This window comes from Choristoneura fumiferana, chromosome 10 (genome assembly GCF_025370935.1).
Source record: "Choristoneura fumiferana chromosome 10, NRCan_CFum_1, whole genome shotgun sequence".
NCBI lineage: Eukaryota > Metazoa > Arthropoda > Insecta > Lepidoptera > Tortricidae > Choristoneura > Choristoneura fumiferana.
In genome coordinates, this window is record NC_133481.1 from 8,991,674 (window position 1) to 9,010,697 (window position 19,024).

General features: G+C 34.9%; 1 protein-coding gene across 1 annotated transcript in view; it reads left to right on the forward strand.

Annotated features, from left to right (window-relative positions):
• Positions 1-791: 791 nt before the first annotated feature.
• The window catches only part of LOC141432044 (uncharacterized), a 58,109-nt gene continuing 39,876 nt past the window's right edge, over positions 792-19,024 (forward strand). Inside the window, exons 1-2 of the mRNA XM_074093411.1 lie at positions 792-894; positions 14,473-14,694. Of these exons, the coding sequence (XP_073949512.1) occupies positions 14,634-14,694 (61 nt within the window). The 5' untranslated portion in view covers positions 792-894; positions 14,473-14,633. The remainder of the gene's footprint in view (positions 895-14,472; positions 14,695-19,024) is intronic.

The following is a 19,024-nucleotide window of genomic DNA, read 5'->3' on the forward strand; positions in this document are numbered from 1 at the left end:
AGCCTTGGGTTGACCTGAAACATTTTTCCATGGATTGGATTTTCAGGGTGATGTAATGTTGTCGGCAGTTGTGTGTAGATAACAACTTTTTAAATTACACAAGGTAGTTTGTATATTATATACAGGGTGACTCATTTAGATCGGTCAGTATGGGAAAGTCCGAAACTATAGGGCATACGAAGATCTGTTCTTAGGAACCATGTCATTGATTTTAGTAACAAGAAAAACTGCATTCATAGATTAAAACGTTCCACCTCACTTCTCAAACAAGAGTCATGGGTGTAATGCAAAGGCTCGGGCTTCTAAGTTTTATGACATTGATTAAAAGATACTATTGGAAGAAAAACAGTCCACATCTATGAAGCAATTTAATCATGAAACCAATATGCACTGGCCCCTAGCCTTGGGGAGCTGAACTGCACGCAGCTGTGTAGGTAGGTAACAGGCTAGCTAACAAGGGAATCCAACTGACGCTTTCAGAATTTGCAGAGTTTACGAACTTGAACAAATGGATCGAAAAGTTGTAACTTTATCCAGACATACGTTATGTGAACTTAACGGCATGCACCTGTAGCTCTAGAGGCTATCAAACATCGAACCGATAACCATCGCGTTAAGGCTCCATAGGCATCAGCTACATGACATGACCATGGTAGCATTTCAATTATTCACACCATTTAAAATTGCCTCCATAGTTTTATTGCGTACAGGTGTCTGTATTTACCGCCCTACTTAGAGAGGGGTGGCTTGCTTATAGATCGCGGGCGCGCAGTGAGTTCCCAAGTGCTGGCTCGAGCGGACGCTTGCACGACCTCGCGAGACAGAGACGCAAGAACACGCTCCACAGTGCTTCACCACGCGCGAGCGAGACGCAGCACATCGACGTTTCAACAGGTCGTTATTGTTGCCTCTGCTAAATGGTGTTTTTGTGCAATAATTCCTTTGGGACGCTCTTAGCAATGGAGCCGATTCGGTTCTTAAATGTTTTGATTGAAATAATAGGTAACTTGAAATGAAATTTTCTTAAAATACGGATCGGTAAATTTTTTACAATGCAGCCTGGAATAGGTATATAATAGTTAACGAAACATAGCCTGCCTTATATTGCGAAAAAAAACTGTTCGAGTTATGATTGCACTGAGGGTATGATAGTGACGTTGAAGGTACGATAATAATTGGTAAATAAAATCTCAATTTAATGACTTTTTATTATAATATTTGGTATGATTCCTCCCATTTGTGGGGTTCATCCACTTTTGACATTCAAATAAAAATACTTGAACTGTAGATTATAAAGCCTGTCACAGTAAATTTCTAAAAATGCTCGTCTCTTGTAGGAGCGACATTGAATTGAATTGAATAAGGTAGTGTCAATCAAAGTCGTGGAAAATTGTAATAGCAACTAATTAAAGAAGTTCACCGTCACGGGAAAGTTGTAATTTCAATAAGTAGTCGTGTGGGAGTGTGGTAATTGTTACATACGTCCTTAACCCCCTTGGGGTTGCCAGATAATCGTGTTACGAATGTTACCCACCTATCTCCTAAGTCAAACATTATTAGATAGGCGTATTAGGTACCGACGCGAGTATTTGGCTCCTTTCAATAAAATTTTAGTGAATGTTAATAGGAGATGAAAGAGGTTTAAATAAAAGAAATAGAGTTCGAAATTAAATCTAAGAAAGAGGTTAAATTTGAAGTTTTCTAACTAATATAAGTGCCTAAACTTTCATACTAATTTATGTTTGCTTTCTTAAAAACTGTTCATTATTTGTGGCCAGTAAGAAGGGTACTGCTTGAAAAAGGTTACGATGGAACGTGCTCGGATTTCATAGTAGCATATCCGAGTTTTTATTTTCAGACGTTGGTGCAACTCTTGATTATTTCATAGTTAAAAATTTGTTCGTTTACTTAAAAGGGTTGGTTACAATAAGGTTAGGTTTTTTTCTTATAACACAAACCGAACTTCAGGAATCAAACCATGATTATATTCGAGCAGTACGAATTCTCTATACATAGATTCAGGTTTAAGTTTGCGCAGGTAAATGTATACAATAGAATTTTTTTAACAAAAAAGTAAAACCGACTCCAAAAAAATAAAAAATATCAAAAAATGGAACCGACTACAAAACTCTTGAAAATATTTTTCTAGGTAGGTACCTTAAAGCTCGAAGTCGGTGATCCGACTCAGCACGAGCCAGCAAGAGTGGAACAATAGTCGTCTACCTCACCTACATACTATGGGTTTCAATCACTCCTGCTGGGTCGTGCTGAGTCACCGACTTCGGGCGAAAAATATTTTCAAGAGTTTTGTAGTCGGTTCCATTTTTGTTATATTTTTATTTTTTTGGAGTCGGTTTTACTTTTTTGTTTTATAACAGAGTTCCGTTGCCTACCTTCCGGCTTCAGCATCAGATCAGTTCGAAAGAATCATTAACTTAAAGCTTCTTCTTAGTCGCTTATCTAGGTTTAGTAATCATGATCGTTTATAGACGCGCGAGCATTACTTAGCTTTAACGAGTTCCATTGGCCGTCTACGGTCTTCTTCATCAGGTCCAGTTTACCAAGTGATCTTTTTGAATGTAAATGCTTGTCTTAATGCTAAAAATGCTAAAATCGCCATTTTTGAGGTTTGCCCTCGATTTCCCTAGGATCCCATCATCAGATCTTGACTTGGTGACAATGGGACCACTTCAAAAAAGTACTCTACCGAATAAAAAAAGAATTTCGAAAATCGGTCCACAATTGACTGAGTAATCGGCAAACATACATAAAAAATACAAACATTGGAACATAGAACCTCCTCCTTTTTTGAAGTCGGTTAAAAATGGATTATTTGGTTTGGTTCTCTGCGAAGTACCTAGTGCAGTAGTAGGTTCTTCATAAATGCACGACTTCACCGCGTAATGTAAATTCATGCAATACGAATTATTTTATCGGTAATTTTAGTTACACAGATCTGGAGAATGATCAAGATCTTGAATACCTATTTGAATCTTGGAATGAATTAGATTTTACTAGTTGTACCCGCGACCTGTCAGCTAAGGATTCGTTAATCGCCATTCCACGGTCGGGATCTATGCAATTTTTCGCAACAAAAACTATCCTTTGTCCTTCCCGGGGTCAAACTATCACCATACAAAATTTCATCCAAATCGATTCAGCGTTCTAATCGAGAAGAGTTAGCACACGTACTGAAATTTAAATTGAATGAAATTCTCGCCAATACTCTGCGTCGTACTATAATCCTTTGCAAATAGCTTGGGTACAGTGACATTATCTTTTTTTCCATTCCATAATGCCCTGAAAGTTTCAGGCCAATACTTTATAAATAAAATTACTTGAATACCGAAAGAACAAAAAAATAAACATCTCCATAGCTGAAAATATTACGTAATAATAAACACAAATCACTTAAATATGTATTATTTTGTTATAAAACTAAAAAGATAAATTTTAATCTCGTCAACTTTCATCGTTTAAAACGGAACTCAATGAGGGCTATCGTTTTTTGTCTCACTAGATGGCGCACTGTTGCGTGAGGTTTTTAAGTATGGCTTTCAAAGTCTAATATTACGGGCGTAAAGACAAAGTTTAGATTAAAATCATATTTAAAACCGTACCATTAAAATATCGAGCATGCCACAGTGTTGCGTAGTCCCCGTTTTGTTCGGAAAAAAGGTAGGAAAAAGGTTTCCGAAAGACAAAACTGTCTCAAAACACAGACATTCATTAAAATATTCACAAAATTATTGTAATTATAAATAAACCCGCGTAGCTCACCCAAAAACTATGAGATTTGACATTTCGGAGACTCACGCTACACTAGCGCCTCTAGTGGCGAATTCATACGCGATAGCCCTCATTACAATAGAGCGTGACTTTGCCTGTCGATCGAAATTGACCGAATCGATTCCACATCTTGTGAAATCGTTTGACTCGCGTTATCTGTCAATTAGTACGAGAGCATAGGGCCTTACTTATATGCGTCTTTGTTTTGCGTGTTTCGTATTGTCTGATGTTTTGAACTGTTACTTTGTAATTCAATTTTTTTATTACCGTTTTTGTTAATTTTTAGGGTCCCGGAGCCAAAATGGCTGACGGAACCCTTATAGTTTCGCCATGAATGTCTGTCTGTCCCGCGGCGCGGCTTTGCTCAGTGACTATCAATGCCAGAAAGCTGTAATTTTTCACGGATATTTCTGTAAACTACGCCGACTAAATGGTACAATACAAAATTCTAAAAAAAATTTTTTTTAGGTTACCTGCTCCCATCGACGTAAAGCGGGGGTGTTTTTTTTTCTCATCCAACCCTATATTGTGGGATATCGTTGAATAGGTCTTTTAAGACCATTAGGGGTTTGCTAAGACGGTTTTTCTATTCAGTAATTAGTTTGCGAAATATTCAACTTTAAAATGCAAATTTTCATGAAAATCGAGCTTCCCCCCCCCTCTAAAATCTAAACCGGTGGGTTAAATTCGAAATAATTCAGGATTCAGGATTCAGGATTCAGGATGGTAGTCAGTATATTAAACTTTCAAGGAAAACTATAACGGCTAAGTTTGCTTGACAATTATTAGTAGTTTAAGAGTAAATAGCAGCGTAAGGTATAAAATATATCCTTAGAAAAATATTACTTAATTTTTTCGTTATGGCTACGGAACCCTATTTTGGGCGTGTCCGACACGCTCTTGGCCGGTTTTTTTACTGTTATTATTTTTGATTAAGTGCCAAAAAAGACCACACGCTTTGAGAGATTTATCGTTAATAAATTCGATTATATACACTTAGCATATTTTTTTAAATCGAAAATCGCAAAAAATCGATTTGAATTTACATTATCACAACCCTTTAAATGACATGAGACACCGTACCCAAGCTAGTTGAAAAGGATTATAGTAGCCGTAGCCCAAAACTATAGGATTTAAATTACTTTAATTTAATTTATTCTTAAATCAAAAACGTTAACTTTCTTCAAATGCGAATACAATTATTATTACAAAACCGATTTTGGTGTAATTTATGTGGAAACATCTCTAAAATATACTTTATCTAACAAAATGATAAAAAATGAAATATTCTCTAGCGCCGTATTATTGTTGATCGAAGCTAGCGCCGTAGATATCGAACGGGCATAGGTATAAATAAAACTCGCATTCATATTAATCACCTTTTTTAAGTCTTTTAAAAAATAATTTTGCCTATTTCTCAACCACACTACATGACTGTTTTAGTTTGATATAATATGTTAATATCCCCTGCAAACCTCAGTCTTCTAGTTTCCTCATCGTACAGTTTTATTATCCTTCAACACACGTATTCTCCCTTTATCACACCCTTCATATTTACATGTAAATATACGACAGGGGAGTAAATAAACGGGAATTTTATATAGAATCGTATTCTGGGGATAAAAGAGGAACAAAGCAACAAGTAAGAGTGATAACGACCTACTTTTGCCCATGCCCCGGCTATAAAATGTCAAGCTAAACACCGGGTAACACTTCTGCTAAATATACGAAGATGTAGCTTTATGGGCTTAAGATATATCCGAGCCAGTTCATGTATATAAACTCTTAATAGCTATACACAATTTAAGTACGCATTTTCAGATAAATTTATTATATTTATGACGTTGTGCATCAATCATCACTTCAGCAAACAAGCAAGTGAATCACTTGATGGTAATAACATTTTGGGCAACTGCAACTCCACAGGTTTGCAATGATAATTTATTCACAGATCTATGAAACGAAAGGTTACTTAGCATGAAGGTGACTTTATATTCTCAATTTATTCGTTCCGTGGCTACACATTCCTAATATTATAAATGCGAAGGTGAGTATTTTTGTTTATTTGTTTTTTTACGCTTTCATTCTAAACTCAACCGATACTTGATACTACTCAACCGATCGTGACGAAATTTTATATGGCGATAGTTTTAGACTTTGAGAAGGATATAGGACAGTTTTATTTCCGGAAAGTTGTTAAGTTCCCGCTAGCACGCGACAAACACATTCTTTGTATACGAAATCGTGGGCAAGAGTTAGTTTTTCCATAATTTTAATAACAATACGGACTACGGTGCGTCGGTGAGCGAGCACGCGAGTGATAATTTTACTGACGTTAACATCGTAATCTAACTTTAAAGGTCAACGGCCAAGGTCGCGGTAAAATTTTATTAGTCACTTTCGTATAATTTTAATTTTGATCACGTCCTTGTTAGGTAGAGAAAAGAAAACTAAAACAAATTGAAAAGGAAAAAATGTGGTAAAAAGTTTGGATTGTATTGTAGCTTTTATTATTTTTGACATTTAAACCCACTCAATGTTTTGCTAGTAACCCTTAAAGGGGTAAATTCGCCTTTGTATGTATCTCAACGATTTGCATTGTTTTTAGGGTGCCGGAGCCAAAATGGCAAAAACGGAACCCTTATAGTTTCGTCAAGTCCGTCTGTCTGTCTGTCTGTCCGTCCGTATTCACAGCCATTTTACTCGAAAACTAGAAGATGTATATCAATGAAATTTGGAGTACAGATGTCTTGTCAAAGCCGCTATTTAACTCGAATCAACGTGTGGCACATAGATCGACAGCTCTTTTGAAAAGATAGGTTTTTCAAAAACTTTTTTGACTAAGTGAAGATTTCCGGAAATAATCGCTCCCAAAGTAGCAAAAATTATGCCCCCCCCTACCTCTATCTTGTAAACCGTTTGTCCAAAAAATAAGCATAAAATATGGAAAGGTAACGCTTAATAAATACTTTCAACGATGGACGTAAGTGCCGTGAAGATACGCTCTTTTTCTGGTAATAGATTTTAAGACTGTAGTAAGTGTTTTAATGGCTACGGAACCCTATCCTGGGCGTGTATGGCACGCTCTTGGCCGTTTTTTTTTAATTTTCGCCCAATATTACACATACATGCTATGTGTTTGTAAATACATCTCTGTAACTGCTTTCAGTTCCTTGGTATGTACCATCAGCCAAATAAGTCAATCATTATCAATTTTTAAACAAGTTCCTATCATATGTCCCTAAAGTTGAACTTTCATGTTGACAGACACGTCTATTGGCATTATTGTTTTGTGACATGCAATGCAAACTATTATTAACTTTAGGGTGGTAGACCAATTTTTGGCTGATGGTACCTAAATGTATGCGTTTAATTTCTTGGATTTATATTTTTACGCATACACTGCCGGGATTTTTTTTAAATTTCGCTCAGCGACATGTAAGTGATTCAAAGTAAAAGTAGCGCAGCAAATTTATATTACTCACAGTAAACATTTTAAAGTACTTACTGGAGAAACCGATATTTATGGCTCTGAACGAAAGCTAGCAAAACGATTATAATGTGTTTAAAAAACCGGCTAAGAGCGTTTCGGACACGCCCGAAATAGGGTTCCGTAGCCATTACGAAACAATTAAGTAATATTTTTCTAAGGATTTCGTATTTTGTACGGAATATTCCAAGTTTAGGTATATTTTATACCTTAGGCTGCTATTTACTCTTAAACTACTAATAATTCTCAAGCAAACTTAGCCGTTATAATTTTCCTTGAAAGATTGATAAACTTACTACCATCCTGTTTTTTTTTTATTTTTCCACCAGGTTTATATTTTAAAGGGGGGGGGAACGCTCGATTTTATTGAAAATTTGCACTTTAAAGTTGAATATTTCGCAAACAAATCACTGAATCGAAAAATCCTCATAGCAAACCCCTAATAATTTTAAAAGACCTATCCAACGGTACCCCACACTATAGGGTTAGATGAGAAAAAGAAATCACCCCCACTTTACGTCTATGTGATAAAAACTTTTTTTAATTTTTAATTTTACCATTTTATCGGCATAGTTTACATATATCCGTGCAAAATTACAGCTTTCTAGCATTGATAGTCCCTGAGCAAAGCCGCGGACGGACAGACAGACAGACATAGCGAAAGTATAAGGGTTCCGTTTTTGCCATTTTGGTTTCGGAACCCTAAAAAGACACTGAAAGCGTTAAATATATAATATATTTACTAATCCACATATGAACAAATGTTTGGCAGACGAAGTCGCAGACAAGAGCTAGTTCATAAGATAGCGCTTGCTACGCCGCTGTAGCAGTCAGTATCTGCGGTTTTAGTTCTACGCTGCGACAACCGTAGCTTCTTCGTAGCATGGCGTGCTCGTAGCGGTTTTAATTAGGAGACTTAACTTATCTTTACGAAGTAATTTTTAAATTAAGTGTTTTTGATCGTTAAAAAACGAATTCGAATTCAACTTGACTACAAAAAAAATATATCTCACGGCAAGATTTCCATGATTATTTTACTTTGAAATAAGGTTGATGGCTTTGGGTAAAAACCCACAGAAAAGTTGAGTTCGTCGATTTGTTTTTCGTCAAAAAGTGCTTGCGATATATTTCTCTTATATTTTTGAGAAAATCTGAATATTGTTAGCAATACCAAAACTAGTATCTATCCAAAAATTGCATCGGTTCTTAATTCATATTACATGCAAATGAAAAAGGTACTCTTCCCGTCTGTCTGTTACCTCTTCAGTCTTAAGTCACTGAACCAGTTTAGATTAAATTTAGTATGGAGATAGTTTAAGACTCTGGAAAGGACAAAGCAAAGTTTTTACCTAGAAAAATTTATAGTTATAATGATACGTAATTCCAGTACCTACTGCCTTTTCGCAAAGTAACGTTTGGCAACCTGTTTCATTTTGCAAACTCTAAAACTGAAAATATTTCAGGGTTTATTTCCAGGCCATCGTGTAGAACCCTTTAGGTTAGTTTTATAAAAATTCTGAAATATTTACAGTTTCATAAATACTTAACAAAACAGTTAGGAAATGAAAAGTTGCGAAATGAAACAGGTTGCCAAACGTTATTCGCCGAAACATTAGTAAACCTACGTACTTACACAAAGTATTTGCAAATCAAATATAAGCAACAGCTAGTAACTTATAGTAGTTCTAATCAAGAAAGAGAGAGAGAAACTCATATTCAATACACAGAAAAAAGAAAATAAACAGTGGATATATTTGGACAAAACTCATACAGTCAAAAAACAATAATTTAGTGTTATTCAGGTAAGTAGTATATAAATAACACTTGTCGAGTACCTATAATAGAAATTGGCCCCTACACAGCATCATGTTGCAGCAAGGCATAACGCTGTTCTTCAGTGAGACCCGCCACCAAGACAGGGCAAATTAAATATACGGATTGACCTAAATATCGAAGGTTATTGCTAACCTCTCACGCGCGGCCGGACTAATAAACCCAACGAAGTTGAATTGCTTTACAAATAAGTTGGAATTATTTTAATGTGCGCCGCTCAACCTTTACATGCCACTAATGTCACGTGAACCCTTAAGTATAAACAACCTTCAATTGGTTCATTGTGAAACTTTTACTTGTAGTTGAAAATCTCGGGCTTTTGTAAGCAAAATATAAAGAAAAGGTTTCCAGTAAGTCTGTTTGTTTGATTTTATGATTTTTGTTCTTCATGTAATTAAAATCTCAGTGTTATAAGATAACAATGTTGTAGATAAATATAGCTCAGCATAATGAGGGCTATCGCGTATGATTTCGCCACTAGAGGCGCTAGTGTGGCGTGAGGTCTCCGAAATGTCAAATCTCATAGTGTTTGGGTGAGCTACGCGGGTTTATTTATAATTAGAATAATTTTGTGAATATTTTGCAATATCTGAAATTAATTATGGCAAATTTGCGTTCCGGGCAATGAATGTCTGTGTTTTGAGACTAGATAGATAGATTAGCTGATTTATACTTATAAATTTCGTACCTTAATCCGAACCTGACAGGGACAAAAATTGAACTTTTATCACTCGCGACAAATAGATAAAAATGTCTACCTTTCCGTCAGTCACACTCGATTTGCTCCGTATCACTGGGCTTATTAAGTTGAAAACTAATTCCCCTTGCACGAGTAATGGATTTCTGTATGATGGCCTGAAAATGGTCCCAAAGGAGGATCAGCGCAATTCGAAAGACTGGCAGTTAACTAATTTGGACTATTTCATGGCATGCGCCTTTTTTATATCATTCTTTTTTTTACGTTGTCACATATTTATAGCGCTCGCTTGTTTTATGCGATAAACGCTGCGTTAAACGCAATGCACTTGACGCACATCAATTTGCATCAGATAATTTAATTATCAATCATTATCTTACGCGGTGAGCGCAGCGGCAAGCGCGCATGCATTATTCTATACAAAATTTATGTGAGTCAAACTTATTGCGTTTATCACATAAAAATCTCTTTTTTTTTAATTGGTCGATTCCGCACGCTTCCTCTAAACATCGTCTCAACGGGAACGCACCATAAGCGTAATCAGATAATAAACCATTAGGTATCAGTTAATGGCTATTAGCACTTACCACATGTTAAATAAGCCAGGACGCTATAGTTACGCCCTAAATGTCGTGATTGAATTCCAGTATCACTAAAGTTTGATCAAAGAGTTCCAAATTAAGTAATTGATCTAATCACTCAACAAATATTTGGAAAGCTTTTTGAACGCGGATTCATCCAACCGTCACTAAAAAACTCTGCGAAAACCCGAAAACTAAAATTCACTGAAGAAATTATGGAGAATCGGAAGATAAAATAATTATCAACAGCACAAACATGATTCTGTTTTGTGTGTGCATTTACTTTTCATAGTCAAGTAAATTTAGAGAACAGGCATTTGACAACTCCCTCCTGAGTTTGCCGTACCTACTTAAGTACCCTATATTTCATAAAAATATAAGTATATAATTAATACGATAGATGGAGGTACTCAGCTAACTGTCAAATTGACTTGTGATAACGTTTCCATTTTTTGTTGTAGCCATTTTGTTGGTTTACTTTGATACAAGACATATTTATTTTCTTTAAAATAGCTAGCAATTATTTAATCAATTATGAAAGAATACTCACTTATTAAGTTGTGTACAACAAAGTAAAAATGTAATTAATTACATTATAATTACGTTACATTTTCTCGGAGCAATTCTAGGAAAAAAAACTTTGGCATTTGATTAATACCTAATTGAAAATAATTGTGTTAGCAATTCAATATATTCTCTATAATAATAACAGAATAGGTATTTGAAATGCAGAAATATGTTTTTTGTTTTATTTACTTTTCAACTAATAATAATCGTTAAAGAGCGTTTTAGGTATCTTGACTCGTATTTTGATTTTTAGAAACACCCACGGGATAGAGAACTAGACATTTTTTTTCTTGCGCGGGATCCAATCAGCAGTTCAAATATTAAGTAGAGTAGTAGGGTTGTCTACCTTATATCCTGTTAGAGTCGAATATATCCTATCATACTAATATTATTAATGCGGTAGTTTTCGAGTGTTTGTGTTTGTTTGTTACTCCTTCACGCTAAAATCGCTGGACGGATTTGTATTAAATTTTGATATGTAGAAAGCTTGACCTCGGGAATAACAGGCTACCTTTACCCTATAGTCCCACGAGAGCTCTGTAAAATCACGAAATCTTACCTTTAGTTTAGTCTAAGTCTAGACACAAAATTTCGGGTAACGTAAATGAAGCCCACGATGTAAACTGCTTTAAAATTTGTAGCAGATGCTGCTAACGAAGAGAACGGTAGTTTAAAACTGGTTCTCTAATTTTTCTCAGAAAATTGTTTCGCCGAATATTACTTCCCAATCAACTTTTCGCAGAATTTCATTTCGCCGAATGATCACTCGCCAACTTATTAAAATGTTTATTTTCATTTCCCAACCTCACAGTTACCGACTGTAAGTTTGGCCTGTTTGTTATAAAGTCACTTTTCAAAATGCCAACTTTCGGTTAGTAGTATGTTTTTTTTTGTCGTAATATTCATTTCGTTTGCAATGTTTCCCAAATGTTTTATTGAATAAGGGTTTCGTTTAGTAACTATGTATTTAATAAAATAAGTACCTAGTGTAGGTTAGCGCAACATTTCAGTTGTGTTTTTTTTGTGCACTATATAATGCGTTTTAGACAAACGCCCACATGACAATGTTTTACTTTTTGATACAATACGGCAATGATCACGGTAGGTATCAATCTTGTACCAAATGTGTGTGTGTTAGATTTCGAAAAACCGGCAATTACTAAGCTGAGTCTTCGTTCTAATTTGGAAACATTAATTTACAAGGATGCCATTTTTAGTTCAATATTATTTTTCATTATACTCATGTTTTGGACATTTAAAAAAAAATAAAAAAAAAAAATACGATTCTGGCACTCGCCGGCCGCTGATGCGGAACGCTCGCTTCGCTCGCTCGGCTTCGTGCGCTGTTTGCTCGCCGTTAACCTAACACTTTGCCACACATTAGATTTCTGTTGCTATACTTAGGTACTCGTATTACAACACTCCTATTTGAAATAAATATTTAAATTAATTTACCAATATTAAAATAAAATGGTGTGTAACTCTTACTTTAAGTAAAAAGTTGGCTTATGTATGAAAAGGGAACTGTTACACTGACGAAACGTTATTCGTTTACTAAATAGTTGTTTGACCTAGTGAAAGATTTGACAAATGATAAGTTTTCCACATGTTTTGTGACATTATGATATTCTGCTATATAATAATTCTACCAAATGTAACATTGCCATACGAAATAATGGTAATAGTTAGGTGTCAAAGTGAATCTTCGGCCAAACGTTGGTTGGGAAGTGATATTCGGCCAAACGAATTTCTGCGAAAAGGCAGAACCCCTTTAAAACTACAATATGACGCGATATTTGTAGGAATACCTAACGTTTGTACTCTGATTAAGTTTAGACTAGGAAAAAAGAAAGAGCGATACAACTAATTCAAATTGATGCAAAACATTTAAACTTTATTAACTATAATGTGAACTCACTGGAAACAAAATTAACTAGAGTAAAAATAACTCACATAATTACCAGTCTATATTAAAGAAAAACTTTTTATTCTCGCGCTATCGTAAAACTCAATTTAACTTCTCGTTTTATCGTCCAAAACATAAAACAGACTCTTATATGTAAAGCTTTTTCCATTCACAGTTATGTTTCGGCTTTCCAGTTTAGTAATACCGGTAGCTAAATGAGGTTCATCCCACGAAGACCACAGGAAATCAACTTTTGTAAATGTAATGACACATTTTCAATTACCTACGACGTAGGTCCTACGTCATTTCAGTACCTAATCTTTAAATAGGAGACTCCAGAAAGTAGCTTTTTGTTTCCCGTGTTATTTTGTGTTATTAAATGAGTCAGGAATATTTCAGTAAATGCTTCGGCGAGTTTGATTAATAATTCTTTGTAAATAATACCTACCCTCATTTTTTTTAGATTTTAATTTTAAACAAAATTATGTCATTGGACAGAAGCCATTTATTAAAAAAATAACATTTGGGATCGACAACACTGTTTAAAGAAGGTAACTGTTTAATGAAGGTTTTGAATGTGATGTGTAGGTATCAATCTCAATTAATACTAAACAACAGTTTAAATTAACACTTTTATTATGATTAGTCTATTCAAATTATTTTCCGTAGGTAAATTTTTGTTATCCGTGTAATTTCATCAGACTAATTTGAACAAAAGAATTCATGCATATAATTTTGTATCACGTTAAAAATGTAACCCTGTATAAATCGGTCGACGTTCAGTCGAGACCCTTGATATGTTTACACTTCACTACCTTGTCGCTGTCTATAAATATTATAAAATTGTCAGATGGCATACAGTGACAAGGTACTAAAGTGTAAAGATATCTTTGAACTCGACTGTTCAAAATAATGTCAAAAATGAGACTTAGGGGCTGTTTCGCCATCCATTGATTAGTGTTAACTGACGGTTAAATGTGATTCCGTCTCCGTCTATTCAAACAAACAAATAGAGACGGCATCACATCAACCGGTTAACACTCATCAATGGATGGTGAAACAGCCCATGTTGAACATGTTGAATATAAATTTTCTGAGAAAAGCTTTAGCAAGTGCGTCCAATATAGCTTATCCAACCCACTGCTGATATATTTCAGATATTTTATAACACCTTAATAAACATTTTTTTATATTTTTTACGTTGAAAACTTGTTTCAATAAATTTATTCATGCCAAAAGTATCTTATTTGCGTATTAATTTTACGAACTCTTAATTAACAATGATACGACGCCAGAAACTTTTAAAACGTTGTGTATAATAAAATATGTCGAAGTGATACTGCTTTATATTTATGCAAGATAAAGTGTACAGAAGAAATAAATGGAATTCTGGCTGCGTAGGTTTGTGCCCCAAGCACCCGAGGCATTTGAATGTCAAAGTAAATTTTCTTAACCTAATACAAATCTTCTGACTTAGGTAATCCATTTAATTCTAAGCATTGGAGATGTTATATTTTTTGACGTCGATTTTCCTTCCTTAAATGCATAAAAATATCGGTTATTGAACTCCAATAATCTCTTCTTATCTTTAAACGTTTTATCTTTTCAGATTCGGTGCAGTTTCAACAATGTGCTACTTTAGCATAATAGTGATCATATTCGATTGTGTTCGTGTGTGGTGTTCGTGAGCGTTGGGGGGTGACAGTTGCCAGGATCCCTTGCAAAGTGGTTTTCTGATGATTCGACACTCAAGAACAGACTACCAGCGATATGAAGACAGAACGCATTTGGAAGATACAACTGCTGCTGCATTTGACGAAGCTAGTATTAGGTAAGTGACATATTTTTTAAAAATTTGGTAAATAGAATTGTGATCAGTTTTTTTTTTATTCATTCTTATTATGAAAGTCAACAACCACTGAGACAAGATTTATTTTATTCTCATAGTTAGTTAGCAAATATTTTATTTGCTATAAAGAGTTCACAAAAAGCTATTCTCTTATTCTGGAAAGCACTACAAATTGTCAGAAACACTCTGATTTTTAGATCTTTACAATGAAACACGTGTTTCGTGTGTAAAAAACGAGCACAAATCCGTTTCTTTGTGTCTTATAAGTGCACGTGTTAACATTCATTATCTCTTGCAAAAACGTGACTCTCTAAACTTTGACAAAGTACAATTTAGCTTAATTGCTGTTTAAGTTATTGTCGTTCTGCGGCTAAACCACGAGACCAAAATGTTAACAACTTTGGACACAGCTATAATTTTTTGACAGTAATGCAACTGGCGTTTTTACTAAATATTCTGAACGCGACAAAATCAAAGTTATTGGGAATTTAATTTTTCCTAGTCAATGTGAGCTTTTAGAGCTCTCATCATCATATCAGCTTGAATACGTCCAATGCTGGATACATATGCGTTCTTCGATGTTATACATGACAATCAGTTTTTTGGTACCCGGAACCAGTGTCACACACTACTCAATGATTTATGTTCCAAATATTATTAGGTTTCTTTTCATAACTTTTGCTGGTGGAAATAACTTTTTTAAAGATTCATTGTAAAAATTGTCTTATGTAAACTCCAGGCTCAAAAAGCTATGATAAGAAAATTTTCTTATAGCTACTGCTCTGTATACTGTGTAACATGCCGACAGCATATAGCGAGCCCAAGTTAATGCTTCGTATATCGTGTGTACTTTAAAAGCAGTGTTGGCTTGATAAATGACTCTTGTAGCCCTTTCTTCGGAGTGCGTAATTTACCCGCAAGTGTGTTACTCTAATATTTAAGAGCAAAGCCACTTCTGTTGTAGGCGATGAGCAACGGGATTGAGTGCGGAAACGCGTGAACTATGGTAGGAAATAGCACTATAAATTAGCACTATATATTGTTGATTACACGCGTAAAATGCTTGCGCTTCGGCGTATTATGAAAATTGTTACTAAATTGGAGCTAAGGAGATTTTTCAGTTTTTTTTATGCATTATGCGCCTTTATTTTATTACTAGATTTTGCCCACGGCTTCGCCCGCATGAAATTCGGTTATCGCGCGCTGTTCCCTTGGGAACTGTGCATTTTTACGGGATAAAAAGTAGTCTATGTCACTCTCTGGCCCATAAACTGTCTCTAAATATGCCAAAAATTAAGTTGATCCGTCGCTTCGTTTCGACGTGAAAGACGGACAAACATACAAACACACACACACACTTTCGCTTTTATAATATTAGTAGGGAAGTATGGATTGTATGATTTGTATAGTACCTAGCATAGTTGTTGGAAAATTAACTTTCATAGTGTTTTAATAAAATTTTGCAACGATTGTTAAACATATGAATTCAGATTTAATTTCTTTTTGACTGTTTGTTTTTAACAATGAATTTATATATTTTGACTGTATTGAATTGTGATGTTCAATATAGAATATTTGTATTGTATTGTGTAGCCCGGATCCATTTTTGTCTTTCTCTTTTGCACAAGATCTTATATAAATCTAACGATATTGTACAGAACATTCAGTTAGTTGCAAAAGACGAAATGTGTCAGACAAATTTCCTGCTCCAAGTACGAGTAGTACACCTAAGTTGATACTTAGGAATGCTGAAAACGGTCCTACGCGTGTCGCTTTAAATTAAAATGTCAACATTTTCGGAACAATCTTATTACATTTACGTTCGTATACATCTTTTACCTCTTCTTAATTCATCATTAGGTGTTAACTCTCCGTACCTGCTTCTGTCTTTAATTAAAATGTGTGAAATTTCAATTATTCAGTCTCGTTTCTGTTTGAGATTCCTAAAGCAACATGTTCGAAATAATTACGTACTAATGTTCTGGTATCATTGTAACGCTAAATTAATAATGCATTTTTACCTAAAAAAACTGGATTCGTTGTACCTAGGACACTAAAAATACGTTGTACCTTGGCCAATGAAATTTAATAGTAAAAAATACATATTTTTTGTACCGATCATATCTTGATGCTGAAAGGTTGAATTTTAGTTAAAATTAAGCAATTTAGTCGTTTGATCAATACGATTGTATCATGTAATCAGCGTCTAAACCATACATACTCATAGTATGTAGGTGAGGTAGACGAGTATTGTTCTACTCCAGCTGGCTCGTGCTGAGTCGCCGACTTTGAGCTAGTAGGTACCTAGAAAAATATTTACAAGGGTTTTGTACTCGGTGTACCAGTTTTAACCTACGAATACTGAAAGGGCGTCCTGAGGCACGGTGGACGGACGACCTTAAGAGGGTCGCTGGCAGCGGATGGATGCGAGGGGCTGAAGACAGTGTTGTGGCGCGCCATGAAAGAGGCCTATGTCCAACAGTGGACTGCTGTGGGCTGATAATGATGATGATGATGTAGTCGGTTCGGTATATTTTTTAGTCAGTTTTTTTTTATTTGTCAATCGAGGCTTATCACGGCTTGATACATTGCTAAAATTACCTGAGTGTTTCGACTACAGCGGCCATAGTCACGATGCAATGCGCGAATGCAATGTGGTCAAAACTTCGAGTTAATTTTCGCAATATTTTAAGTCATGACAAGTGCTCGAAGAACTATTATAATTCAGAGTTAAAATCGTGAGTCTAGTGTTATTAAAGTTAGTATGGTTAGCCAAAATCAAATGTCAAAGTGACATATTATCAAACAAACGAATATCAAGTTAAGTGAAGCTTAACCAGCGCTTATAGCTAAGAAGCAGCAGTACCTATCAGAGCACTATACGAGTGCTTAAAAATATCTTAAATTTTGACGATACAGTCGTGCTTTGATCTTTGTAGACACTTAGACAGCTTCGATGTTTATATGATGTTTATGATGGCGACATTACCAAACTTTTAGCTAAATGCTTATGTATCAAAATTCACTTTTTCTAGTAGTATTTTCTTGCTTTTTGAAATACTTTAAAACTTCGTAGACGGGATTCTGAAGTTTACCTAGACTTCAGTGAATAATAAACAAAATAAGTAAGTATTAAAAGCTGAGTCAGACTTTCATTAAGCAGTCAAAAAGCTTTTAGCTTATTGCAAGACAGCGCCGTATTTTTGGGATTATATTCTATGACTTGCAATCGCCAAGCTATTGACAATAAATGTTACCTCTAAAATAAAGATAGGTAGGTATTTCAACTCAAAAAGATAGATACGGGTAACACAAGTAGAAGTTAGTAAAAATATGCCGGGGATTGGTAAGTTGGCTATGTACTACTAAAATAGAGAAAAGTTAGAGGCATCTCAGAAGATGGAATGATGATTTACTTAGTGAAATGTATGCAACAAGCAGCAAGTATCCGTTGTATCGCTCCAAGAGGCCTATTCATCTGGATATTTTCCGGCTGATGGTGTCGATGATGGTCTCGTTTTGGTAGCTACCCCTATTCAAGCTCAATAGTCATCCCATCATAGATAGAAAACTGCTGTAAGTTACGTACGAAAAATTAACACAATGTATTTGTCATCATCATCATCAACCCTATGTATTTCCACAACTTCACCAGATCGACTGTCAACCTTATTCTACTCGTACTCCAGAATCATCACCCCAACGGCCATCAGCATTATTAAGTGTAATTGGGCCAATCAACTTTTTTACCCACACTAATCTGTCCGCGACATTTTTCAAACAATTGCAGATTTTTGTAACTAAACATGTTTATTCTGTAATTTAATAGATGGTGTACATGAACACATGCCATCCTACGTAAGTTCAACCTATTAAACCGTGAAATAACTTGTTGGAAGTACGATTTTTTGGTACTTAACGCCAGAGACAGTTTTGGTATCGCAGGAGACGCCTGAAGTGTCGGTAAAATAGTTGATTGGCCTAATTAGTCAATATTATTATTATTATTGTAATTTATTTATCAAGCGATATGGAAATATCATAATTTACATTTATGTTAAAATAGAATAATTCGCATTGATATTTAAAAAAAAAGTAAAATAAATAACAAAAATAAATACAAAAATTTCACAAAGATATAATAAGAATAACAATTTCAATTGAATCAGTTTTTCACTAGGGATAGTCATTATCATTTTGTGAAATTGTGTAGTTCATCACCATCAAAAAATAGCGTAGTTATAAATATACATTAAGTATGCAAGTATAAAAAAAGTAAATACCTAAAATTGAAATATCAGGGTCTAAGCTT